The sequence below is a fragment of the Streptopelia decaocto genome, assembly GCF_964273445.1.
Source record: "Streptopelia decaocto genome assembly, chromosome: 1".
Lineage (NCBI taxonomy): Eukaryota > Metazoa > Chordata > Aves > Columbiformes > Columbidae > Streptopelia > Streptopelia decaocto.
The window spans coordinates 91,543,292-91,569,767 of NC_138663.1; the positions used below are offsets into that span (position 1 = coordinate 91,543,292).

At 43.5% G+C, this 26,476-nt stretch overlaps 1 protein-coding gene across 3 annotated transcripts in view; it reads right to left on the bottom strand.

Annotated features, from left to right (window-relative positions):
* Positions 1-2,789: 2,789 nt before the first annotated feature.
* The window catches only part of CD96 (CD96 molecule), a 29,048-nt gene continuing 5,361 nt past the window's right edge, over positions 2,790-26,476 (bottom strand). Inside the window, exons 3-15 of one of the 3 annotated variants that reach the window (XM_082062171.1) lie at positions 25,477-25,586; positions 23,777-23,999; positions 19,448-19,503; positions 17,062-17,152; positions 16,539-16,715; positions 15,276-15,329; positions 13,361-13,405; positions 12,371-12,445; positions 9,575-9,649; positions 7,286-7,366; positions 6,544-6,633; positions 5,263-5,386; positions 2,790-3,749 (exon numbers count right to left, since the gene is read on the bottom strand). In XM_082062171.1, coding sequence (XP_081918297.1) covers positions 3,641-3,749; positions 5,263-5,386; positions 6,544-6,633; positions 7,286-7,366; positions 9,575-9,649; positions 12,371-12,445; positions 13,361-13,405; positions 15,276-15,329; positions 16,539-16,715; positions 17,062-17,152; positions 19,448-19,503; positions 23,777-23,999; positions 25,477-25,586 — 1,310 coding nt within the window. In that variant the 3' untranslated portion in view covers positions 2,790-3,640. Of the gene's footprint in view, positions 3,750-5,262; positions 5,387-6,543; positions 6,634-7,285; positions 7,367-9,574; positions 9,653-12,370; positions 12,446-13,360; positions 13,406-15,275; positions 15,330-16,538; positions 16,716-17,061; positions 17,153-19,447; positions 19,504-23,776; positions 24,000-25,476; positions 25,587-26,476 lie in introns of all 3 variants that reach the window. The other 2 variants (XM_082062170.1, XM_082062172.1) reach the window with 2 other exon arrangements.

Genomic DNA, 26,476 nt, shown 5'->3' on the forward strand with positions numbered 1-26,476 from the left:
TTCTAAACAATGTGTCACTTAATCTTTTGTCTCCCTCTTGTTATGCAGAAGGATCTAAAACTTGAAAAATATCCCCTCATTTTGCAGGTGGTCAGAAAGTATTTCTCTCATGCCAATTGGTTAGTGATGGGTACGTCTTTTATAACTTAATCACGGTATACATGAATTTGGCAGCTTCTCTTCAGTAATTCAGGATACAGGTAGAGGCTTGCCAGGACCAGGGCATCCTCACAGCTGTCCCCTGTGTGTCAGAGAGGTGGAAACCAGGCAGGGGCTGAGGGGGCCCACCTGCCCTATGCACCCCAGGGGCTCGGGGCTGGCAGCCCTTCCTACGCCCCCGGTTGCAGGGCCCAGCAGCACCAGGACACAGCCACAGTAACACGAACTGCAGAGGTCTGGAAAAGGTCACTCCTTCCACTGAATTTCCCAGGCCCTGCCACTGACTTCACCAGGCATGTTCGTAACTGAAAACAAATACAATTTTCTTGCTTCTATCCATAAGCAGATGAAAGCCACTTGTACGCAAAAAGACCTTGCTGCTTAGCTTTCCAGTGTGTTGCTTTTACAACTGCATTATGCACGTTTTAAAGACCATATACAGCAAACCCAGGTAATGTCACAGCATTACATTTGTGTTATACGTGACCTCAGATTCTGACTCAAGTCTGCTTTACAGGTTTCATCATGCCATGGAGTTGCATTTAGCGATGCTTCAAGCCTCTTTTAAAAAATCTTTTCTGTACCTACACAGCAAGCTTTGAACAACTTACTCTTACAGAAGAGCTTTTATGTGACACTCACATACCCATTTTCAGACATTTGATAACTTAGACTTCCATCTGGGCCAAATTCTTCCAGGGTTACTGGAATCCAAGTCCAAGCTCAATGATTTAAGCCACATACTGGGGAACCTCATGCCAGAAATAATGGCTTGAAGGGTTAGTGTTTTTTTTTGTTTGTTTTTGTTTTGTTTTGGAGTGTGTTGTTGTTTGTTTGTTTTTATTTTGTGTGGGGTTTTTTGTTGTTGTTGGTTTTGTTTTGTTTTCTTTTGTTGCTGGTTGTGTGTGATATTTGGTTTGGTTTTCACTTTAAATTAAAGCAGGGAGGGGTCGATTTCAAACCTAATCACAATTCTTGAGTCACTGTATGTTACATGCCTGTCCTGGTGAGGACCAGACGAAGTCAAACAGAAATATAAACTATTCTACACTCAATTTAGCTGGGAAAAAAAAAAAAAAAAAATTTGGAAAGAGGGTGGCAGGCAGGAATTTTCTCTCTCTCTGCCTGGGTACCACACGGCGATGCCCAGCGGCCATCGACTCATGTTCCCTCTCTGGAGCTGGCAGGGGCGGTCAGGAGTCCTCGTTGTTCCCGCCCGTCACGCCCGGTCTGCCAGGGGCCGGCAGGAGCCGCCGCCCCACCCTGGCACCCCCTCTGCGCTGGCTCCGGCCGGGTCCCCTCAGGCGGGGCCGGGCGGGAACGGGCCCCGCTCGCCGCCGGCTGCGGTGCTGCGGCGCCACCTGCTGGTCGCCGGGGGGGAGGTACCCGCCCGTACTTCCCCAGTGTAGGGGGGTGCGAGGACGACCCGCCTGTCCCCCCGGCTCCTCAGCCAGTCGCCTGGAGATTTCTTTTCACTGCTGATCCGGGTTTGTGGAAGCAGCAGCGTCCTTCGGGGATGGATGGGTCAGGGACCGGGACACCGCTGCCGGTAGCTCGCTCCTGGCAGCCTGGATCCCTCAGCAGGGAGTGGTGGGAATCACGACAAGCCTGAGTGCTTCTCAAGGCGCCCTGCAAAGCCTCAGTGTCAGAGGGGACATCACTCACCAGAAGCAAGCAAGGGGCTTAAAATATCTGAGATGATAAAATAATACATCTTTGACAGGTATGGTACAGACATCCTCAGTTAATGACAAAGAAGAGAGTCCTGGCTCTCCACATCCCTTGGAATATGGCTATCCAGCTGTTTTGTCTCCCTCTCTCTATTTTTTTTTCTTTAAGAACAAAAAGCTGCTTTCCTTTGCAGTGACTGATGGTATGACGAAAGTCAAACTACTTTGCTTCTACAAACTCACACAGACAAGAAGCGCTCAAATTAATATTGAGCCTTCTGTGCATGCAAAACCTGCACAGTTTCGTAAGGAGGAGGGTATATTCTGTTCAGCACAGATATTGTCTTAGCGATGGGTTTAGAACTGCTTGTGCTATAATGTAAATAACACAACGAAATACTTTTAAAATGTCTGTGAGATTATTCTTTCCAGTAAGTGATTCATTCATCTAAAGTCCCGGGAAATGCAGTGCTCTGAACCCTGATACTCATCGACCAGCACTTAGCAGTAAATAAGACAAATCCCATTCCTAAATCAGAATATCAATTTTAAGCTTGACATAATTGAATTTTAGTTGATTTGCATTAATTACAGAAATACCATTGTGGTAAAAATATGTTTTCAACTAAGCTTGGAGGGACAGTTTCTTGGCTGCCAAAAAGCATTGTTCCTGCTGTATCTCTCATGCCTTGCATTAGTGATCACCCAGCTGCTGACCTGGCTGAGAACTGTGCAGTGGCTTAAGCTGATCCCACCCCCAGCACAGTCATTAAATCATTGGTGTCAGTGCAAGGAAATAGGCAGCCTGGGCAGGATAAGGGTGAGTCTGGACCATCCCTTCTGCAGGTTTAAGCCACCTGGGAAACTACCCCGAGGTCCTGAAGAATGTGAAGGTAGCAAATGCCAGACACTCATTAAGAACAAAGGAGAAGAAAACTATTATATTCCTTTTTTTTTCTTCACATATACCTTAAATATAATTTCAGAAAAGCACATACAAAAGTAATTATTGTTTCAAAGGCACAGCAGTTTCAAATGGACTGTCATTTTCCAGTACCCTTGCGGTCCTTATTCACTTCAGTCCTTAAGTCTTTGGTCCATAGGTGGCTTGTATATGAGTCCAAAGTTAACTTTTTCTTCTGACTTCACCAATGGCAACAGAGTCTTCTTCATGAACACTTCCACTGTGCCCTTTCATCTCACCAACCCTCCCCGCAGTCCTGGCCACAACCCGGTGATGACAGATGCAGACTATTTTATTTCTGCATAAGGTGCATATTATTTTTGTTTGGTTTCACAGTGATAAGAAATTATATATTGGATCATACTAGTCAATACTTGCAGAGGAAAAAAATAACAATTCTAAGAATGGCTTGTGTAGGTATCAGAAAGCTTGTGTTACACTAATGATTCACATGTAATCATGGTGTCCATACGGCAGAGCTGTCATCTCTATACACTTAGAAAAACAAAAAGCTTCAACACTCTTCAGGCAGGCTGGCAGAATGATGCGTTAATCTGCTCCCATTAACAAGACAGAAAATTCCCAGTTGATCACCCAATTCAAATTAAGCACATGTAATCTCTCTGTGACACTCACAGTGGTGTTAACATAATGCATACATAGAGATAGACAGAATGAAGTGAGTTAAGTGTCCTCAGGAGCTCTCAGCTTCCAACATTAATGTCATTTAGGCACTCTGAATTTTAATATGGGTCATTAACACCAAACTCCTGTAATTACTGTTTTAAAGACAGAGCCTTTTAGCTGTGTCAGTCTTCTGTGCACTATACAAGGGGTGTAGGCGATGTTATAGGTTCTCCAATTCGTGGCAGGATGGGGGTGTCCCATCAGACTCCACCATGGACATGTACTTTATCGGAGGTGGTGGTGGCTTGAAAGACGGAGGTCTGTTCATACTGAAACAGAAGAGAAAAAAACATGCTATCACACAAAAGCTGTATAAAAGACTGTTATAAAACATTCACAGGAGGAGATAGATGGACACTAAATCATTATAAGAGCACCTGACATTTGCTCTTACATACTGTGACTTTCCTGTTTCTGTTCTGCAGCTCTAGTGCACCTCCTGGTATTCATTTGGCTTTCCCAGCTCCCACCTCACAATTTTACTTTATTCATGCTTTAAAAGAACAGATCATGGTCCTGGTGAACTATTCAAAACTCTTGCAGGGATCATTTGCTCACTCTAGTCTCTGAAGGTATATTTAGAGGCTCATAACTTTTTTTTTTTTTGGTCACTTTATAGGCCAACATAAAGAGAGGCCCCATCCCAAATGCTGGAGAGGGTCCAGCATAGGGCAACGAAGATGATTAAGGGAGTGGAGCACCTCCCTTATGAAGAAAGGCTGAGGGAGCTGGGTCTCTTTAGTTTGGAGAAGAAGAGACTAAGGGGGGACCTTATTAATGTTTATAAATCTATAAAGGGTGAGTGCCATGAGGATGGAGCCAGGTTCTTCTCGGTGGCAAACAATGATAGGACAAGGGGTAATGGGATCAAGCTGGAACACAAGAGGTTCCACTTAAATTTGAGAAGAAACTTCTTCTCAGTAAGGGTGACAGAGCACTGGAACAGGCTGCCCAGGGAAGTGGTGGAGTCTCCTTCTCTGGAGACATTCAAAACCCACCTGGACATGTTCCTGTGCGACCTCACCTAGGTGTTCCTGCTCCAGCAGGGGGATTGGACTAGATGATCTTTTGAGGTCCCTTCCAATCCCAAACATACTGTGATACTGTGAAAAAAAATCAATCCCATTTTTACCTTCAATATAGAAGATTTGTAGTCACGTTTCAAAAGGGCTTTCTAGAACTGCAAATGATTCATTGTCACCATGATTTTTCAAACATTTTAGTTATGTTAGTAAGATTAAAAATAGATACTACTTTCATCAGTAGATTGTCAAGTGCTTTGGTAGGGAATTAAACTTTGGCAATAATTACAAACTCAATGCTTCTTTGAGTGGGATTAAGTTTCAGGTAGCCTACTTTCACATATATTATTCACAACTCAAATAGTGTTGCCCTAGAAGTACGATTTCATTAAAACATGTCCTCAAGTAACCATGCAAAATGAGAGAGCAAAAGCAGCTGGCAGGGAGGCTAATAGAAGTGGGGGGCTCTGGGGAAAAACGATTGACTTGTATTCTTCCCTCACACCCTGAAGCTGTACCGTGGCTCTTTTTTTAAAGTTTATTTTATAGAGAACCCATAGAACAGATAAAAGGACTGAGAACACTCCATGTTTCGTATTGCTGTATGAAAAAAATTGTATTAGCAATCCATGAGCTTAAAGGCCTTGTGCACTACAGATAGTCTCAATGAAAATGTGTAAATCCAAACAGCTGGGTTACAGTTTGTGTTGTCCTATGTGCCACCACTCCCACCCCTGTGGCTCCCCTCCTTAGTACTTACATCTCTTTCTGGTACCGACACCATTTCCTGATGCCTAAAGCTATTAGAAAGCTGCAGAAGAAGAGCAGGATGGCCACCACTGTTGGCCAGGGGAAGTGACTGGATTTCGTGTTCTTCATGCCACCTGGAAGGGACACAGGAGACAGAGCTCAGCCAGATGTCCACAGGGGAGGAGAAAAATCTGGGCTTGCTGTCTGTGGCTCGCTGCTCCCGACTGGGCACAGTGCTGGTGACAACGCAGCCCCAAATCGACACCCGACTGCCGGGTTCCCAAGCTGAGGATCCCAAACTCTGGGCATTATAGCTCTGTTTCATGGACTTTTAACCCACTTTTGTTCTGACTGGGTTTGTGGGCTGATTTCAGCCAACAATCAGTTCACATTATGAGATTATTCGGGCACAGCCCAGCAAGCATTTAATCTAAAACCCATCAGTTTTCTTTATTCCCCCATGAGTGTCTCTGAGAAGAGGAAGCGTGTCCTGTTGCAGCCGAGCATAGCTGCCCACCCCAGCCCTCCTTCACACCAGCTTATTTTTCACACTGCTGACACCAAACCCTGCGAAAACATCTGGCCAAGGGTGCAGCCGCCTTTTGAGGTGGGGTCTCACTGGCAGTGCAGAATCCCCACCTCACTCTGGCTGCCTCTCCCCACCAGAGTGCTGGGATCCCCCTGCTGCCCCCTTCCGCACAGCCACCTTTGGGGTGCTGATGGCTGAAAGAGGTGCGCTCAGGGTCCTGGCTATGAGGAGAAAAGAGAGGAGGAACACGATGCTCCTCCAGCTGCTGCTGAGGATGCAGCATTGGGCTGGGTTTCAGAGAGGGCTGGAGCACGAAAGTCACTGGGCGATGCCACTTCAGTGTCACCTCTCATGTGCTGGCGTCATGACACATTGCAAGGTTGGTCGTACTGGTACGTCACCCAGCCTGGGTTTGAGCCACAGTGGCAGCCAGTGCCACAGCCGGGTGCCAAGTCCACCATGCTGCATGAACTGTGAGTGGCACCTGGGGCATGGGAGTGTGACCGGCCAAATTTTGCTGCTGGAAGAAAAGATGCACCAGGGCATTGCTTGTGGATGGAGAAACACGTCAGTAATGCCAAAAGCCTGTGACAACCCGCGATGTGGGGACACAGCAGCCATGACTCTCCTTTTCATATCTTTTCCCTTTTTTGAACTCCCCTGCTCAAATGTACGTGATGCTTCAGGTTTCATGCTTCTCTGCTTTTCTTGCTCACTGCAACAGCATGCTGAAAGAAGAGGGTTTGTTTGATAATGTCTCACCAGTGCTATTGAGCAGACTGCTGGTAGTAAAGAAATCTTTCTCTTTGGTAACTGAAATTGTCTGGTCTGTGATGCTGAAGGACAAGTTACCTAAAAAGATAAGGGCACAAAACATTTTTAGTAACTTCTTTTGTTTTGGTTTGTTTAGTTTTTTGTTTTGTTTTGTTTTGTGATGAAAGTTGTGTTTTGAAGCCAGCTATTCACCCCGCTGAAGACTGAGAATCAAATCCCAGAATCAGGGTGTCAAAATTCACTTGCCAAGATGCCTACATTTTTGACCTACAACATGACAAAAAATGTGCTTTTATCAAATTAAAGACTATTAGAAGAAAGAAAGACTATTAGAAAATACCTATTAAGCTGTTCCAGCAGGCCAGCATTGAGCTGCACAGCAGTCTGGGAGAATGATAAGCTTTTTCCCCCTTTGATGGTAATGAAAAAGCTAAAGATATTAAGTGGCTTAGTGGCAACACAAAGAGTCTGCTTCTGCCGTGACTGAGTGAAACCTCAGTCTCCTCTGTCAAGTACTGTGTCTGAACCACAAAAATCATCTTTCATCTGTTTGTAGGCAGATATTTTGCTTTTCCTAATACAGCTAAGCTACCTACGTTTAAGATCAGTGCTGCCTAAGGATACGTTCCTGTTTTTTCTAGCCATCTCTGTGTTTGCATCTTACGAAATAATAGCTAAAATATGCAACTAGACAATGGCACAGTGTTTCCAGAGCTGCCACGACACTTACAATGCACCAGGGTTGTATTCTCAGGGGAGCGTGTGGCATTCCTGAGGCTTTGAGGGGATTCAGTGGTGGAATTGTTCAAATCTGTACAAAAAGAAATAATATGCTTCAATTATCTCACAAGCCTGAACGTGACTGCTTCATTAGGCTCAACTGTGTCTATTTTATTCCCTTCACTTTTCTCTGATGCAAACAACAAATGAAATAGCTGAGATACCTGAAAGTCTCTAGTATAACTGCTGATTTCTAAATCTGAGAAAAACAATCCATTGTTTAAATTATGTAAACGAGTAACTGGACAGAGCCAGGAAAACCTCTGTCTCATGAGATGGTGGCTCTGATTAAAAGTGACCACACGGGCATGTGTGTGTATAAAAATAAATATCTATATGTATTAAAAAGTTTTACCAAAATCAGTCCAATTTTAGGGCAATCTAAAAATTCACTTGAGAGTTTTGGACATTAATTCAATTCAGTTCTCATTTTCTCCTTGTTTATTGGGTGTTCAATTTTATGCGGATAAGCATGGGTAGATATGACATTTAAAAAAGTTATATTAAAAAAAAAGGACATACGCTTGGAGATCTCATAATACTGTGCTCTATACAGCATGCCGATGAGCATTACTTATTATCTCTATAATGGCTTGTGTTAGAGCATCAGAGGATTGAACTGGTAATGGTAACCCCTTGTTATATGAGGCCAGTGGTGCTGGGAGGGCACAGGGACGGGCTGGTAGGCCTCAGGCCTCATCTGCTCTGAGATTGCCCTCAATGACATCCACAGGCCTGAAGACCCTCAAAGTCCTCTGGTGGTGAGGAGGGCATGACAGTAGGGAAAGCAACGAGTGGTGCAACGCATGGTACCTCCCACAGATCGCAGCGTAATTAAGCACAATTTCAGCAAAAATCAGAACCAGCAAGCCACGCCGGAGCAGGATTGTGAAGCATTAGAAGTTGCCACAAGGTTTCGGTCTAATTGTGTGGTTGTGTGCTCTATGCTGCCAAAAAATATATTCAGAAAATGGAAAGCGCCTGCTGCATTTACACTTCAGCTAAAAGATGGCTGTCATACAAATGCAAAAGTGCATTGACAGGTTCTGCCTGTTCTGAAAGCACAAAGACAAACCAAAATGTTAAAAAAAGAAAGTAACTCCTAACTTTCTCCTGCAGAGCAGAGATTTTCTAAAGGGAAAGATTTGTGAAAAAATGTCCACCCCTAGGGGGTTTTTTTTATTGATTTATTGATCTTTAATGAGGCTGCCTTTCAATGTTCTATTAGCCAGCCTTTATTGCCCCATATTATCTCATGACTTCATTGCTACTTTGTGATTTTATTCAGCTTCTCCAGTAATTTATGTCATCTATAAACTACCCTTAGTACTCACTACATTTGCCAAGTAACTCTCTCAATTTTAATATTATGAAATTAAATACTTATAATAAAACTAGGATACTCAAATGCTTTTTGTTCTTCTTTTGCTGCTGCAAATCCTTGACAGCTTGAAAGACTCAAGCCTTTTTCTTTTAACTCAGTGCAACTCAGCAGGGGAATTGTTTCTGTGAAGTATTGACAAGCTGGTACAGATTACGCCACCCGAATTTTGGCCTCTGCTTGGACACAATTTTTCCATGTTCAGTAATAATTTTTGCATGATGTGGTGACTATCAATGAGCAGCTGAAAATTAGCACCACAGAGCTAATATTCTTGGCAGAGGTATCACAGACTGAGGACCATGTAAAGCTGAGTACCTGCTGCTGTACTTTTTGCAAGATAATCCAGATCCCTGTAGATTTGCAACCCAACACTTGCTAAATTTGTGACACATTTTCAGCACCTGTATTTAGCATCATAGAATCACCTTGGTTGGAAAAGACTCTCAAGATCATCGAGTCCAACCATAACCTAACTCCGGCACTAAACCACGTCCCTAAGAACTTAATCTACATGTCTTTTAAACACCTCCAGGGATGGTGACTCCACTACTTCCCTGGGCAGCCCATTCCAATGCTTCACAACCCTTTTTTTTTTTTTCTCCTAATATCCAATCTAAACCTCCCCTGGCAGAACTTGAGGCCATTTCCTCTCATCCTATCATTTGTTACCTGGGAGAAGAGACCAACATCCCCGATGCTACAATCTCCTTTCAAGTAGTTGTAGACAGCAATAAGGTCTCCCCTCAGCCTCCTTTTCTCCAGGCCACACAGCCCCAGTTCCCTCAGCCTACATTTAGCTACATAGCTCCCCTGTTAATAGTCCTATGAAGCAAAGGAGATGCATCATCTACTCACGTGCCGTTGCCAAACTCTCAGTGAATGCTGTGGTGCTGGTATAGCTTTTTGTCTCCGTGGTAGAAATCAGTGCTCCTGCTGAAAAACATACAAGCTGTAGAGGACCCTTTTACTTGTTAATTTTTCCCTCTTTCTTCCCTGTTTTCTGACTAAAGAGGTCAAAGGGTTGTAACCTGCTACCTGAGATGCTGCCTTCCCTCAGACATGCACACAAAATTCTGAATCTAGTCTGTCACAAGCTGAACTCAAGAGGAGTTTGGTGAGATAGATGAATAAACTTTAAGAAAACATATGGGTCATTTAAGCATGCGTTTTTGGATTTCAGCTGAGTTTCAGCTGAAAATCTGTTGTTCTGTGTGCACTGGCTTGCTTCAACCTGAAGGCAATAGAGTCTTATAAACAAACCTACATAAATCAGAATTTAGACAGGGTTTTGCCAGCTCCAATGAGACAAAACTGTTTCCTGAACAAGAAAAGAGAAGTTTTGAAGACGTTAGTGTACAGGAGTCACACCTGCGATGCCTGGTGCCAAATACCATCTTATTTAACATTTTCCTTTAATCTTTTTTTGAAGTGCTAAGTATTCTAGACCTGAACGAGATATTTATCTGATATTCAGACACAGACAGATGGTAGTTAGCAAGTAGACCTCTATTTTCCCAAGAGGACTATTTCACATTTACTAAAAAGTGTCCGTATTTCCTAACACCTGTCACATTTCTGGAAAAAGCATCATTAAGCCATCTGAACAAGCCTGAGAAGGTGAAATGCAGCAGTAACCCAGCACTCAAAGCCTGAGCTTCGTTGGGCTCAGAGGTAAAACTATTGTGGAAACTAAGCAAAGACCAGCCTGCAGCATTAACAGCCTTGGTTTTGTCTCCCCTCCTCCTTCTCTGGTCTATTTCTGTGCACTCTTCCCTCTTATCAGTTCTCAGCTGCCTCTTGGATTTCATTAAAAACTTGCAAAACAACAGGAAATGAGTCAAACCCCTTTTTTACAAGGGTAGACTTGGACTTGGTGTCTTGAGTCAGGTGCAGCCCAAAGGGGTCTGCTCAAGAAGCTGCTGGTGGCACTGATGTGGGAAGCAGCAGTGAGCCAGGAGGAGAAGCACTAACCCATGGTTGGAACACCATGACTGCCACACGTCAGGGGCATTGGTTAAAAGGCAGATGTTTCCTGGACTATTTACAGTAGAGAAGTGGCTCAGCTCCAGCTCACACTGTGACTTTGACCTCGTACCTCTTCAATCAGTGGAGATGTACGATCCAGCGAGGAGAATCCCCTCTGTTCACATTGTGTATTTATAGCCTTTGTTGTGAAATTGTTTGCTGAGACAGAAGGGCTTTCAGTCCACTTGGACAAACACTTTGCTGCCCCTCTGTCAGCCAGGCTGGGCAAGTGTTCGTGCTTTGGGGATGGGGAAGGCAGCATGAGAAGCAGCACACTTTAATCCCAGTGCTGCTGCAACCTGTGCTCCTCCCCTGGAGTATCTCGATTGTCATGCCCCAGGGCTTTATGTTGAGTGATTCAGCTCCCAAATAGCACTCTGCTGGGGCAGGACCAAGCCTCGTGTTCAGTGTCTTCTGCCAGCATTACCCCACACACTGCCCATCGCATTACTTGCTCGTCTCTGGGTAAATGCTGCTATAGCCTAATATAGGCTACTTTAAGTGCAGGTTGCACGACTCAGTTACACAGCTTAAGGAGGATGTTCAATGTCCCATAGACTCATGAAATTTAGTCTGTTGCAACTGATTTTTTTTGGGGGGGATGGAGAGTGTGGGGAGAACAAGGCTGCCACAATTACCAATGGCCAAATTGTTATTTAGCTGCTTCAGTGGTGGATCAATTCCAAGCCAAAGCTTCAGTGCTGCTATGGAAGGGAAGATGGCATCCAACAACAACTTGTCACATTGCCTCTTCCCCATGCTGCCTGTGCTGCCATTTTGCATGGGCTCTTTTTGTCTCCAAAATAGGAGTGTGTGCCATGCCTGTGTTTATTCAGACCTCATAGCAGTGATCACATACCTTGCTGTTGGTGAAGGCAGCCCCAATGCCTGTCTAACTGCTGCTTAAAACCAGCCGGTCCTACAGGGATCAACAGCCAGGCTTCAACTTGGAAAGAGACTTCAAAGAAAAAATTGCTCACAGGCAGGCTGTGCTGCAAGAAAATGCGCTTTGCTGGGCATCAACCCTTTATTTTGGGATCAGAACCCAGCCGCTCAGCAGGCAAGAGCTTCCCCTGCTCTCCATTCAGGCTGCTGCCTGCCTCAAGGTGCATGAACCTCTTCCTAGGGGGGGCGAGGTTAAATCCTTTCAAGTGAGTCACCCTGACCTCCCCTGGCCTTGGTGTCATCAGCTCGGAGAACAAATCACTGAGCTGAGTCACCTGCTGTAAATATTTTGTTTATCAGTGCTTAGTATTTGTACTCCCATGCTCAGATGTTTGGGTTGCACTTTTTCTAGCTCTAATGTAATTCTATTTTTGTACGATATTTAATTAAAGATATACAAGGAATATGTATTGTAAAAATATATACACTATGTGTATTCACTTGTTGAAATTACTGCACATATCCTGAATGGAGCATTAGAAAAAAAATAAATTAAGACATAATTTTCTCATACATTGATTTTTGAACTGTGGACTTCCTAGTGTACAATGCACTCAGAAAAGAGCTTCAACAGACATTATATTGTTTGCTACAAAAAAATGCAAGATGGTTATTGTGTTTATGTAACTTTCTCTTACACTCCTGAGGTAATACAGAAAATATTTTGGCCGAATTTATTACCTTGTGTTGTGGAAATAGAGGCCAAGCTTGCCTGACTTGTGAAATCCAGAGAGGTCAAAGATGTCAAGTGATGCTCTAAAGACAAACAGATTACACAGTATCACATTCAGTCAATAAGGTCTTTTAAAAATTATATTAATAGATCATAAAACAACCCAGATCAAAGAGCTTGCAGTAACTGTTGGTTAAACGTAGACTCCATGGCAGGAATTCTGTTATCATAGTTAAGGTTAAATGTTTAGACAACATCCCAAAAATTCAAGGGGCAATCAGAGACAGCTGACTTTATCAATGCAGAGCTTTTCATATGGGTTAGCTGTGTGTGTTATTTATTTACATTTGTATACACAGGGTTCAATTTAACTGCTATGGGGTGGATTATGCACTTGATGGTGGGATGGTGGTGGTCCCCTGCCTATCCAGGGCCCTGCTAGAAATGGTTCTGACAACACGCAGCAGCCATATAAGCCCAGGAGATCACCTACTCTTGCAGATTTTCCTCTCAATTGTTTGAGATAGTTTTATGTGGTTACCCATATGTGTGGTCTGGTAAACAGTGTTATTTTTCTTATGTCACTAATGAATGGGAATGATGTGCTAATATTGGGTCAAGGAAAAGTGATGGTTTTAACTTTTCTGCCACATGCACCTCTCATAATTTGTCATAATAGGACAAATTTATTCATAGTTGTATAGGGTTTTAATTTGATTTTATAAAAAGACATAAGAATAATATGTGATATTCAGCATGCATTTTACATGCTGTCTTAATATGACAGTTTTAGCAAGATTTGTGTCAGATTTCTTCATGTGTAACTCCATAGGTCGCAAATTCCTGTCCAGCAGCACACAGGTTCCATCCATACCAGAGCACACTGACCTTTCCCCAGCACGCCTCTGGCTCTGTGTACATGACATTTAAGCACAGGTCAAGCAGAGATCATACATCTATTGATAGAGTAATAAAGAAGGCTCTTTTTTCCCTGTTACCTGAGGTAGTCATGACAGCTGATGAAAGTGCTGAATTTCCAAGGCCTACGACAAAACAAAGCAAACACTTTGAGAAAGGTGTTTATTTTGCTTTAGAAAAGTGGCTCATTCAAGGGTTCAAGAGTAAGAGTGCATCACACTTAATTTCCAAATAATCTTTCAATGCAAAACCCAACCAAGTGATCCAAATAGAAACAAGAAGTACCTGAGGTAAATGTCCTGTGAAATCCCTAGGGAGACAAAGGTTTGGGGGAAAAAGGTTTGAAGCCTCGGGCACCTCCAGTCTGCACCTCAGCTCCAAAAGCAGAAGTGAGTTACATGGTTTTATCCTATACACAGGCACCTTATTGGCATGCAGGTTGAAATAACACACATGACTTGGTGGTGGCACCTGCATAGTTCCATCCATGAGGCATTTCAGAGACTGCAACCCTGACAGGAAATTTCGGGGACACTTTGCACAGAAAAGTGCAAGCTGAGTCCTCAAAGAAGGGGAGAGAAAGGGAATTATTCCTTGTAATTAAAGGACTGTTATCCAGCCAGCAAAGCACAGAAGAAACACTGCCGTGCCCAAGCAATATTATACATTCTGGGTAAGAGAGTTGTCTCATTTTTATTTATTTATTTATTTATTTTTCACAAGGGTTCAGGCAAAGTATCCCCTGAGTAGATTAGGAGGAAGGATTTAATCTCCCCAAAGGGTACCATGAGGGAGGTGAACCACGAAAGCGCACATGCCTCATTAGAAAAACCTCTGGGAAAGCAGGCCAAGTACCTCTGGGTGGTCAGGCATGTTGGGAGAGTGTTGGACAGGGAGTGACCCTCTGCAGACTGTATCTCAGCATAAGCAGATAATCATCAACTTCGCAGCTGCTTTCTTTTGCAAGCATTTGCACCTCCTTTGACTGTTTTGAGCATTGCTCTTCCATTTGCATTGCATCTTAGCATACCTTGTGCTAACAAGAATTTCGTAGGAGATAGGTCCTCAAGAGGATCCCTTAACAAAAATGCAACGGGTCTAAAACCAGGAGTAGCGGGGCACCTCGAGGTGTGCCCAGATCCCATTATGCTGGTATGTCACTACAGAGCGTTCAAGGTGAAGCAGAGTGGTGACCTGACACAAGCTGCAGGGACTGCTTTGAGACATCACCTTGCAGAAGCCAGTGAAAGAAAAATTCCCCTCCCTCTGTGACACCCAGTACCTGGGACGGCTTTCTGGTGCCCAGCAGGGTATTGCCCAAACCCCCAGGTCTTGCTATAACCTGCACACACAGAAGTAAGCTCATATAGAAAATAAGACTTCTTTCCATGCTGTTTGTCTACAGTGTTTCTCAGGTGCACTCATGTAACGCAGTGCTGGAACGCAGCTGCCCCCCGTGCGGACCAGAGCGAACAGCCGCAGGAGGTGTGTCTCCAAAAGGCTTCAGCTGAGGTGCGGAGGGAACGATTTGTCTGTCTGCAATAAGCTGATAATAAGACAAACTTGCAGGGGCAGAGAGCAGATTTACCAAATTTACACAAATTAAGAAATATCCCTTTCAGTTCTTTAATTAGGCAAAAGTGTCGAGGATCTTGGCTGTATGCTTAAGCAGAAGGTAGAATCATTAGTAGGGCTGTTATTTTTAATTATCAGTTTGATGCTGAAAGAGCTATATTCAAATGCCAGCTGAAGAATCAGAAATAACATTAAGTGCCCCTCAAGGCTGGAGTTTAATTATGCTTGGGCTTAATTATGATAGATTACATCACTAAAATATCTGCTTATTGTAATTTCTCTGAAGTCATAGCTGCGGAAAGGGGTACCTTAATACCCATTCAGAAACACATTTGCAAAACCACTTCTCCAACAGCTTTAGGAATGTGTAGCCACACCTCTAACATAACCCAAGTTATTCTGTGCTCTAATTTATCCTACCTTCTGAAGCCATGGTGGTAAAAGCTTGGGATGAGGCTTCATTAGACTTATTGTCTGTGAAATAAATAAATAAAAAAAAAAGATGAAAGGAGTTCTTAAAAGTAGTTAGGCTTTTGTTATAAAGGCTGAAAATTTATTTTGGGGGTTGTATCATGCTGTGCATTAGTATGGCACCTTCACAGAATATAGCTGAGAATTAATTTAATTCTTTCTTTTCTGTCACATCTAATACATTAACATTTTTATACAGATCTATCTGGATCTATCTTAGTGCTAGTATAGCCTGCAGGCAAGAATGTAGACTTCTTTAATTGACATCTCTCTGATTTGAATACATTTCTACAAAACTGCAAATTGTGCGAAATGAGCCATTTTGGAGAAAAATGATTATTTATCTGTCTTTCCTCTGAAGCTATATTTCCAGGGGAGTAAGCTCTGGTTTTTAATGCAGTCTTTCTTTGTGGAAAAACATACCAACAAGAGTATCCAGAGACACAGGTGAACACAGCTGAGCTGCAAGCAGGTCACCTAAGGGTCCAGCAGTTCATTTGTACTATCTGTGCAGCAAGGAGCACACATAGTAAAAAAACCCAACCAAACAAGTGTATTTGTGCATCTGCACCTGAAGGCAAAGCATGCACAAGAGGGTGCTAAATGAAATTAGCCCTTCTTGCTGGCCAGCCTCCATCCTCAGGAATGCCATAAACCTTTGGACTGCCACGTCTCTGGCTTTCACCAACTGCTTGAGACCGTATTTCCCCACAGTTCCCTAATCTCGTAGGTAATTCTTATAGTACAGGTTATGGAGGAGGTTCTCTATTGCCCAAAAAGGTTTAGGGGCCCTTTGCAGGTTTCATTGATGATGTGCAACATAGCCCTGAATCCAAGGGTTTGATTTTCCAGAAAGCTGCATTGCACATGCAGACTTTCTACCAGGAGTGCTCAGTGAGAAACACACAATTATGAAGTCTTACTGGTACTGTATGGCTGAGCTAGTGTATTTTTGGGTATGGGAAGTGCAGCAAGATGCTGCCTAACAGATAGCAAGCATCTTATGTTTGTGCAGGAGTTTCTTAGCTCATTTAGAGACTTGAACAGAGACTTGAGCCAAGAAACCACAAAGTTGAAGCTATGTGACAAACTTGTACAATAAACCTTCCATATATTTGGCATTTCTTCAGTATTTTAAAAAATGGAGAATACATGTATTTGGTGTTCTTGGCATTTTATGTTTCAGATATGTCCTGTCTGTGAAAAACATACCGAATGAAACAAATATTTCTTCTGATGAAATATTCAATTTTTCACTCCCGAGGAAGGAAAACAGACATGCACATGAGAATGTCTTATGTGCCTGGTGGGTCTCTTGCAATATCAGTGTTGATCTCAGCTGATAGAAACCTTCACTGTCTTGCGAGTCTTCTTGTTCAACAGAAATTTCTTGGGGAAAGAAAAAAAAGAAAAGCTGCAAGACCCTGTTATTATGCTCTAAACTATAAATCAGAGCTGTGCAAAATAGTGACACTGAAAAGCAAGCTCATAACAGCAGCAGGTTTCTTTTCTGAGACACTATCAAAGATTTGGCAAGAGCAGTGCAGTTATGCCAAGCTACTGTTCCCATTTCAGGGGGCGATGACCACAGCTATTTGCCAGCTGTTCCCTTTGAGGTCTTATCCTCCCCTTCACCCTGACAGGTTCCCCACAGCAGGAGCAGACAAGCAACTATCTCTTTTCTTTGTAACTGCTTCCACAGCTGCCACATTGCCCTATGGACAGGTTGCTTTACCTCCAGGCTGCTCCATGAGGCTCACTCTGTCCACGTACCACACAAGGCTTGGCTTGGGAAATGCCTTCCTCACCACGCAGCTCACGTTAGGCTGTGGGCAGCAAAAGTCAGTCGTTAGCCTCTGGCATTTCTCACCCAGCTGCCAGCTTCCAAAATCCCTTACAGACAGAGCTTATTAACTCACCATCCTGCTTGGGAAGGAAGCACTTCCTTCCTCTTCATTGCATTTCTTTCTATCCCATTTTCCTGGTTGCTGACACCATTGAATGAGAGCCCAGGGACATCCTCATCACCCTGGGCCAGGTTGGGGTGTGACAGGCCTCCAACACCCTCCAGCCCTGTGCTGTGTCTGGAGAGAAGTAGAGGGACCCTTCACCCTCCTGCTCCCAGCCCAGCAACTTGATGACAAACACCCACGTGGAGAAACAGTGGAATCAGCAATGGGCACGCTGTGTGTGAGGGCAGAATGAGATGCCTCCTGATTGCTGTATAAATCCTTTCTTCATTTGGCAGATAGAGACAAAACCCATGAAAATGACTGCCTAGCACAATGCTATGTTGAATATACAAAATTAGACACCCTTGTAGAGGGCATGATGTGTAAGAGGTTTCGAGAAGTCACAAAGAATTGCATGCTTTAGATTCAGTAGTCCTGGCTGTATGCCAATTGCTCAGAAAAACTCTGTACTCAATTTGATTTTCCATCAAGCAACAGATGGGAAAGACCTCTAAATCAAGGCTGGATAAAAGGGCTGGGCACTAGCAGGGTGGGACATCTCATCCTCACGCTGCCTGGATGTTCCCAATTATGTTTACTTAGCAGCTTATAGCACTAAGAGAAATTGCCTTGTCCATTTAAACAAAGAAAAAGAAAAGAAAAAAGCATGTGCTACTCATGCAGTACAAACCCTCTTGCACCCACTTTTGAAGGAAGTGGTTCACACATTTCATTGAAAGCAAGATTGATGCATTTCAGCAAGCAGAAATCAATCAGTCAGTATGAAGACTGAAACTGCCCATCTGGAATGCTTTCCTTGTCATGGTAAACAACCTTTGAACTCATAGTGTAATTGCTTTCCCCTCTCTTCATTAATCCCTTATTTTTCAGGCACTTTTAGTTCATAATATTTTTATAAATACATCCTATGAAGAAATACAAATCTAGCATCCAAAGTAGATTTAGGCCCTGCAAGAAAGGGAGGAAAAGAGAACGAAAGGAGTTGGTGTTGGTTTGGAGGTGAAGAAGGGACAAAGTCTCTTGGTAGAGTTTCACCTGCTTGGTCCCATGACAGCAGCACCCCTTGGTCTGCTCAGCAGAGACGGTGCAGACAAAAGCCTGCAATGTCCAACACTACACCTGGAAATTGGCCACCAGGAAAATTATACCGGTTTTGCAGAACCAACTGACTCATGGCTTGTCTGAAGCAGGTGGATATGGTTAGTACAAGGTTCTGCCTGCCTACAAGCACTGCTTCCAAGGAAAACTTTCTTAATTTGGGTTTCTCACGGATCAGAATCTTCAACTTGGATGGATACAACAGGAAGCAAAGTGCCATAGCTAGTAGTCAGAGTGGTCTGCTACTCAGTTTTATGGGCCACAAATATATTTTGTGCTAAGAATGGCCAATGCGGTACAGCAGACCTTTAGGTTTTGCTGTTACCAAGCATGTGATAAAAGACAAAGGCCCCAAACCACATGTGTAACTGCTCAGGCCTAAATAGGGGCCCTTAGATCCAGCCATGCCATTGCATCTGATTGCTCCAGCTGAGTTCTGAATGCAGCACAACACATTATGCCTGACATGACCATCGCTTTTCCGTCAACACACAAGGCCATGTTGGTGCCCCAAGTACTGCTCCCACAGGACCTGCTTCTCCCTGTCCCCAGGAGGGCTGTGTGGCAGGTGGGGGCTGACACTGCCTGGCCCCTCGGAGCAGCATCCCAGGTAGTGGATGGCCTTCTTCAGAGGGGGATTTTAACCAGTGTGGAGAGAACAGGTTGAGGCTACTGGGTGGTAGCCAGCAAAGGGGGAGGGAAAGGGAGTATCACACCCCCCTGCAACACCACCGACTCCTCACAGCTGCTCAGCCCTGTCCTGGAGACTTCCCTAGGGCTAGAGCAAAGTCAGATTCTATCCACACCATGGAGAAGCCCTTAGCTATTTCCAGTTTGTGCTCACTGAAGCAGTTCATTGCTGTGGAGGTAGGAATCTCTCAGAAGAAAGGGCATGGATGTCTGACATTAACACATTAACTTGCTTGTCACCCTGTGAGCTCGGTCAGTTTGGAGGTCTCACCTATAGCAGATTCAGCTTAGCCTGCTTGGCCCTGCTGGGATGGCATGATGGCAGTCACAGGCATTACTCTTTGTTCCAAAATTGCTCACCTTCTGCAAGGTGCCAGCTGAGCCCTCCTGCAGGCTAACAGAGATCTCAGGGTAGGCTGGAAAGCAAACAGAAATGTGTTAGTGTAATGGATACCAAAAGGTCACAGTAACAACTTCTAACGAGACTTAACAGCCTTGTTTCGTAAAAAGAGTGGAAGCTAAATCGTGCATCTACCTACGCACCTAACAAGATAAAAACTTGCACAGCTCCGATTTGAGGTCAAGGAAGTGGTTTACAAGCATGTATCAGCAGCTGCTACCACAAGATCCGCGATGTATTTCACTGCCTATCTAAACTAACTCTCAGGTGGCTTTGCTGGAGAAATGAGCTCAAATCATTCTGCAGTCACAGCTCTGGCAGCAAAGCCACCCTTCCCTGGCTTGCTGAAGCAAAACACTCCCCAGTTATAGGTTTCTCCAGGCGTTCGCCAGTCAAAGTCATCTGCAAAGGCTTTAGCCATGCCCAAAGACATTGTCTGACCTTGGTACCAGCTTTCCACATCCTGTCGCCTGGGCAGACGTGTGACAGGCTCACACCACAGACACTTCCTGCCTTGCCAGGAAGCCCAGAGCTCACCTTCATGTCACAGCAGCGCATCTCTGATGGACACATCCACAAGAAATGGAAAAAGCGTTTTCTTTTGTTTTAGTAGCATTTTGGTTCTAGGTGCATCTGACTGTATAGGTAAAAGCTGTCAGGTACCATAAGCCTCTCCAAGTTGGCATTTCTAAATTAGCCATTGGGATCACTGGTTTGCAGTAATATTAACTGACTTATTAAGTGAGGACTGTTTAAACTGTGCTAACATATAGCAAGTCTCAAAAGCCTTGGATAAATTGTGCTTCTGGACATTTCTGAGCCTTAAAACTGGACTGGAAACAAGTTCAGCCCCTGGATTGCTTAGGAAATATGTAATTCTTCCCTTCTAACTTAAACCTCACTTAATCTCTACCATTAAGCATTCTTTTTTTTTTTTCCTCCTAACACTGTCAATTGGTATGGGTTCGCCTCAGTTCATTACATTCCCCTCTGACCTGAACAGCTCAGGTTTCCCTGTTGTTTTATACAGCGAATCCACCAAGGACTCTCCTGCCTTCTTTTTTTTTTTTTTTTTTTTTTTAAATTTCAAATTTTCTGCATAGTTTTTCTGGCAGATTATGCTTGGGAGTGATCTACATTTAAATATCATGACCTTAAGTTTTTCTGGACTTAGGGTACCTTTTTAGGTGGATTTTTTTTTTTTTTTTTTTGGGGGGGGGGGGGCGGTTAGGGCGGGGAGGAATTCTTTCTATCAGAAAATGAATGTCTTCAGATTTTGTCCTTGTTTCTGCCTTGCCAAAACTGTCAGATGGTAGTGGGGCTGGCAGAAAACAACCATACTTTTTCAGACATGAGGAAAAGTCTGATAAACTGTTTGTTCTAATCTCAGCTAAAAGTTGGCTGGGAGGCTGAATAACATCTAGTCTAGTATCTGTATCTAGTCTAGTACCTGCTCCTTTTCTTTTTTTTTGTGAGAACATATATGCTTTTCCACATCTGCCTTGGATGCTTTTGTCTGCTTCTCAGAAGGCATGTTTGTTGGGTAACTATTCTGGCAGGCAGCTTTCAAGCACAGCTCTGAACGATCTAATAGATATTTTCCATTTAACATCTCAGCCCCTGTTAACAGTTTGACATTCATTTGTCTTGCTAGGATATTTACCAATGTTTTGGGTCTAGCAGAAATTCAATATTTAGTGTAGCAGTTTCTGCTGCTAAGCTTTTACTCTCACAAAAAGGAGAAATCAATATTTGGCAAAGTTAGACATGAAAAGGCCATACATTTTCTCAGAAACTTGTATCTAAAAGAATCCTGTTCTAGAAAAGAAATATTTTTAAAGCATTTCAGTCCAAAAGTACCCTCTTAAAAAAAGCTCTCTAGATTGAATGTCTGTTTTTACTCAACCTATCAAGACTGTCAGCTTGAGAAACTTGTTCATGCCTTCCCCATCCTCTCCTGCCCAGCTCCCAGTTGTACTCGGGCCACCTCAAGCATCTGTGGGGAAGTGCCACTGCCACCCCTCAGACTTGTGCTGTCTATGGTGTGTTTAGCCTTGAAGCATTTTTCAGAGGGAACGTGGACAAGGAGCTTTCCCCAGGTGACAGTACCTTCCTCTCCTCCTCCTGCCTATTACAGCACCATGGTACAGCAGCTGCCCATTGTCTCTGCCCTTCTTCCGTTCCCCTCCACCCGTGGGGTTCAGTTGCATGAGTGTTTGGGTGATGGGGGAGTGCTGGCTTGCTGAGATGAGAAAATCTCCCCAGGTCTCAGCTGGCCTTGGTCCTCTAGCTATGTCCTTTCTAATGTCCAGGACAGCAAATATAACCAGTATAATGTGCTGTTAACATTGTATGCACTTACTATTACGCTTTAGATCCCATGCTGGCCATTTGAGGCTGGTTCTACCTGCTAGGACATAACCATTCATTTCTTCATTCCCTGATCAGATTTGGCACAAGGAACAAGAGAGGTGCTGTCATTGGAAGTGGCTGTTTGTCTATGCCCAAATGTCAACTGGAGATTTGTGGGTTATTGTGGCCACTGTCTTTGCCTGTTCTCTGCCTGTTCCTGCTCTGCCAGGGCAGGGGCCTGTGGGCTGGGGCAGGGGCGGCTCTGGACCATCTGCTCTCAGATGCTGCTCTCCCACTGCAGCACAAGTGAGGTAAATGGAGAAGAGCTACTATGACGCAATTGTAAGCAGCCTGACCTCAGCAAATGGTAATGGAAAAGAGTGAGACCGCATGCAAAGTAGTTATTTTACCTGAAAAATATCAGACACGAAATGGCTAAGAGCACAAAAATGCACTTCCTCAGAGATCTGGACTCTATTGGCTTGAGGTCTGAGAGACCTTCCTCGGTACCCACCACAAACCATCTTTCTGGGAACCCCTCCACCTAACTCTGCCTTCAGGACACCTGTGAAAGAGGCTGATGGCACAGCACCCCAATCCAAAAACAGCCAGCAGTTACTGGGAGCATCACAGGCTGTTCACCACCAAGACTCACGGTTGCTTTTTCTTGTTCACCTCTCTCCCATTGTGCTAATCTGCTAATGTGTGTGCATGCACAGGGGACTGCATGTGATGCAGTAGTTCAGAGAATAAGCCAAATAAAGAAACCTCTTAAGCTAACAGGTACACAAACCAAGGCAAGAGCATCAGCAGAGATGGAGGGAAGAGAGAGTTCAAGTATGTTAGTATACTTGAATGATTACCCGGGCAACACTGTAGCTATTTAATAAATGTTGACTTTTAAAAGTAAATCTATGTCTGAATCATGCAGACGCAAGAGGAAATTTCAGATTACTAACTTCTATTTTTATTTCTCTTGTGTCAGAGGCCAACAGCCCCCAGATACAGGTTTTGCTTTTTTTTTTTTTTTTTTTTTTTTCCCTCTCTGCTCTCTGTTGGCTCTTTCTTTGCATTCAGAGCATCAGCCTCGCATATCCATGCCATCCCAAGTCACGGGCTTCCTTGGGCAAGCAGCTACAGTCAAACAATTCTAAAGGATTCTTGACACCCACTGTTTAGCACCCATTCATTTTAGGAACATTGGAAATATGCTTTCCAGACCCATTGCTATACAAGCAGAAAATACAGCTCAGTTTTCCATGGGCAGCACTGCTCTGACTTGGTTGTACCTTGGTGGCTGTACAGTGGTTCCTAAGCCTCTAGAGAGGGAATGGAGCAAATAACTAAAGATGCAGAAGGCTTGCAGCACAAAATGCCAGTTCATGTGTTTGAATTAGATGGGCCCTGCCACTTCTGAATAGTTTGAGACCATTAGGCTGGACCTCATTTTCAGAACCAGAGCGTTTGGCAGCAAACATCACATGCCTTTGAGGATGCAACTTTACAGCACTAGTTCCAAACTGCTTTAGCTTGCTAAATTTTGGCCATGATTTCCTAAACACGAGCAGCACAGTCATTTTGTAACTGGGGCATAGAGATCTTGATCACCGAGGTGCTTAACTGTAACCTGCAAAGTGCCAACATAAGCTTACACATCAGGGTGAGATAGTGGCAGTGTGCATGCCAGTGGTGTTGATATATGTGTAATGGATTTACTATTTTTGATGCCAGAAATTGAAAGAGTGGCCTCAAATTCTTCCTAAAAAGTATGTGGTTATTTACTAACATTTTAACTCATCGCAGCTGAAAAAAACCCAATGTACATATGTATATATATCAAAAACCCAGTGTATTTCAAAAGCTGTTGCCTTCAGAACCAGACAGGAGTGTTATCTTTCCATGTGCAAGTAAGCGGGCAGTTGGCATAAGCCCCTTACCAAATACTCTCACGGTGGTGCTGCTCTTCCGGACTCTCTCCGGGTGGTACATCACGTGGCAGGAAAACACCCTGCCATCATCCATAATTTTGGTGGGGAAAATCTTTAGAGCATTATTCAAGCCCAGGCAGACTCTTTGCTTGTATGGCACACTGCCGTTCCTGTATACTGCAGGGCAGGAGGGCTCCTTGGTCACAAGTTCCTCTTTCCTGCCATTTTCCTCCTGTGAAAAGAGTGACCCACACAAAGTGTGAAGACCAGACACGCCCCATAAATAGTTTTGTAGACCAGCACTATTCCCACTATTAAAATCTTTGCTTGCACCCCCAGCATCGTGTAATAGTAAGTGAACACTTGCAACGTCTATTTTTTTCCAAATATATTCTCTCTCAGAACTTCAAAACCAACAGCAGTCATCATCTTACTAATCAACTATAGAGTAAATAGCTGTGTCCCATGAGCCCTGGTCTCTGTAGCCCACAGAGAGGGAAACAGAGCTGCTTTCTCATTGTAGCAATCTTTAAGTTGTGCTGAACACCCCATTCAGTTGCATTTAACATGTAATTCCAAAAAAATCCGTGCTCTTTTAGATTTTAAATAGCTAGAACCTGATGATAATAGCTAAAAGTCTCTTAATGCCCTCATGTACCCTTAGATGTAGGTACTGCTGGCACATCTTGGACATCTGTGCCTCTGTACATATTTGCAAGCTATTCTCTAAATTATGTATGGCGACCCACATATATTATTGTGCTGACCTTTGATTTTTTTCTCTTCCCCTTCCTCTGCTACTTTGTAGAGTGAACTAACAACACTAAAAAGTGGTAAGGACAAGGACGTCCTTAAGAATTTTAATATTAAGAATACACTGCAAAGGAGACATCTAAATAGATAATGAGCAGGGACAAAGGACTAAAAAACCTAAAATATTTGAGAATCATCTTTAAGAAAACCCTCAACAGTTACAGCTCCTCAGTGACAATAGATAGAAATTAACAGGCAAAGGTTAAGGATACTGCTGCCTGATACTTATCTTTACATGCTGAAATTAATGCTAAAAGGTTATGTTAAAACATGCATACAGATATTTATCCAGAAAGTGAGATACAGTACAGAAATACCATTAGCTTTATATCTCACAGCAATTTGCTTAAAAATAGTTTTTATGTGGTTAGCTAGATAACTGGGTTTGCGTGTCTTTGGTGTGCATCTGTGACACAGAGGTTAACAAAAACAACAACATTGTAGTTGCCTCCCCCCGCCCTCCCCTTTTCTTTTTCTATTTCAAAGCAGCCTGATATCTCACTACCCTATGCAGTAACCATGTATTTTTCAGATACTAAAGCTTCACTACAGCAAAAATCCCTGAGAAATGCAACACAAGGAATATATTAATCCTGATACATTTGCTAAGTTCTTTGCTACTTTCCACAGACCTGCTCTGCATATATTCCTGAAAAATTATAAGCAATGAAGGTGGTATTTTCCCTCTTTATTTCTTTAACAGCTATTGTTTGTGGTGCCTTTGTTGCAAAACCATGTTTGTACTTTTTCTCTTTATTATCACAGTCCAACACGACTGATACCTTTTGTTTAGAAGATTCTGCAGAACACAGTGAAGTCTAACATTTCTATTTCAATCCACAAAAAATACCCCATAGTTCCTTCTGAAATTTATCCTGGAGATGAAAAATACTTACCACTAGCCATTTCAAAGGGTAATTGGACAAATTTTCTGAGGTCGTGTCCTCAAGGCATGGGATTTCTAAAGTCTGGTTTAACCGCGCTTCCTTCACATAGTGCTGCTCCTCTTTTGCAATTGCAACAACAAAAACAGCAACCAAAAAGAAAAGCCCAAGAAGGAAAATCAGAAACATGGTGTTCATTGTGCTTTAAAAGCCAATGCTGGCTAGCCTTCTGTTCAAGGAACAGGCATTTTTTTTTATTAGAAGGGAACTGCAATTTTCAGTCATTACCCATAGACACATTTATTAAGTGAAAGACCTGCATCCGATTCTAGATGCAGTTTCATGACTCCAGTTCACGGCTTCAAATGGATTTTTTAGCAACTCATAAAAAACTTTGCTTAACTGCAGGATCAAGATGTCTCATTTTGGAGATGAGACTAATTTGAAGCTTGAATTTTTCTCTTACAGGGTTGTTTTTTTTTTTTTTTTTTCCTGCAGCAATAAACCTTCACATCAATTCCATACACCTGTATTTCCTTTTCTCTGACGATATCTGCAGACCTCCTTTTCACTTAGCAAGTTGTTCAGCCTGTCAGGCAGGTTAAGATTAACCCCAGTTGTCACTGTAAGTGCTACTTTTGTTATTCTTCAACCTGCCTGCGAGCAGAAGCAGAGAGCTTGTCACTCCTTTGTCGTCAACTTAAAAAAGGACTTCAGCATCTCCTGCCTTACCCATTCCCAGGCCAGGGCTCCAGCCCACCTGTGGAACGGCAGGGTGATGCACTGAACAGAGCACAGACGTGGTCCAAACACTGGGTCTGTGTGCACATGTGCATCTGAGCAGGAAGAGCAGCAGTGATGGCCAGAAGATGCTATGAGTGCCTTGGTGAGCACTGATCTCTCTGACTCTCAGCCCAGTGTCGGGTGGTAGCCCCGTGCAGCTTCCCTGTTGCATCCTGCCTGCCTGCTGCTGCGCTGCACAGACCTGCCTTCCCTCTTCTCTGCAGGCAGG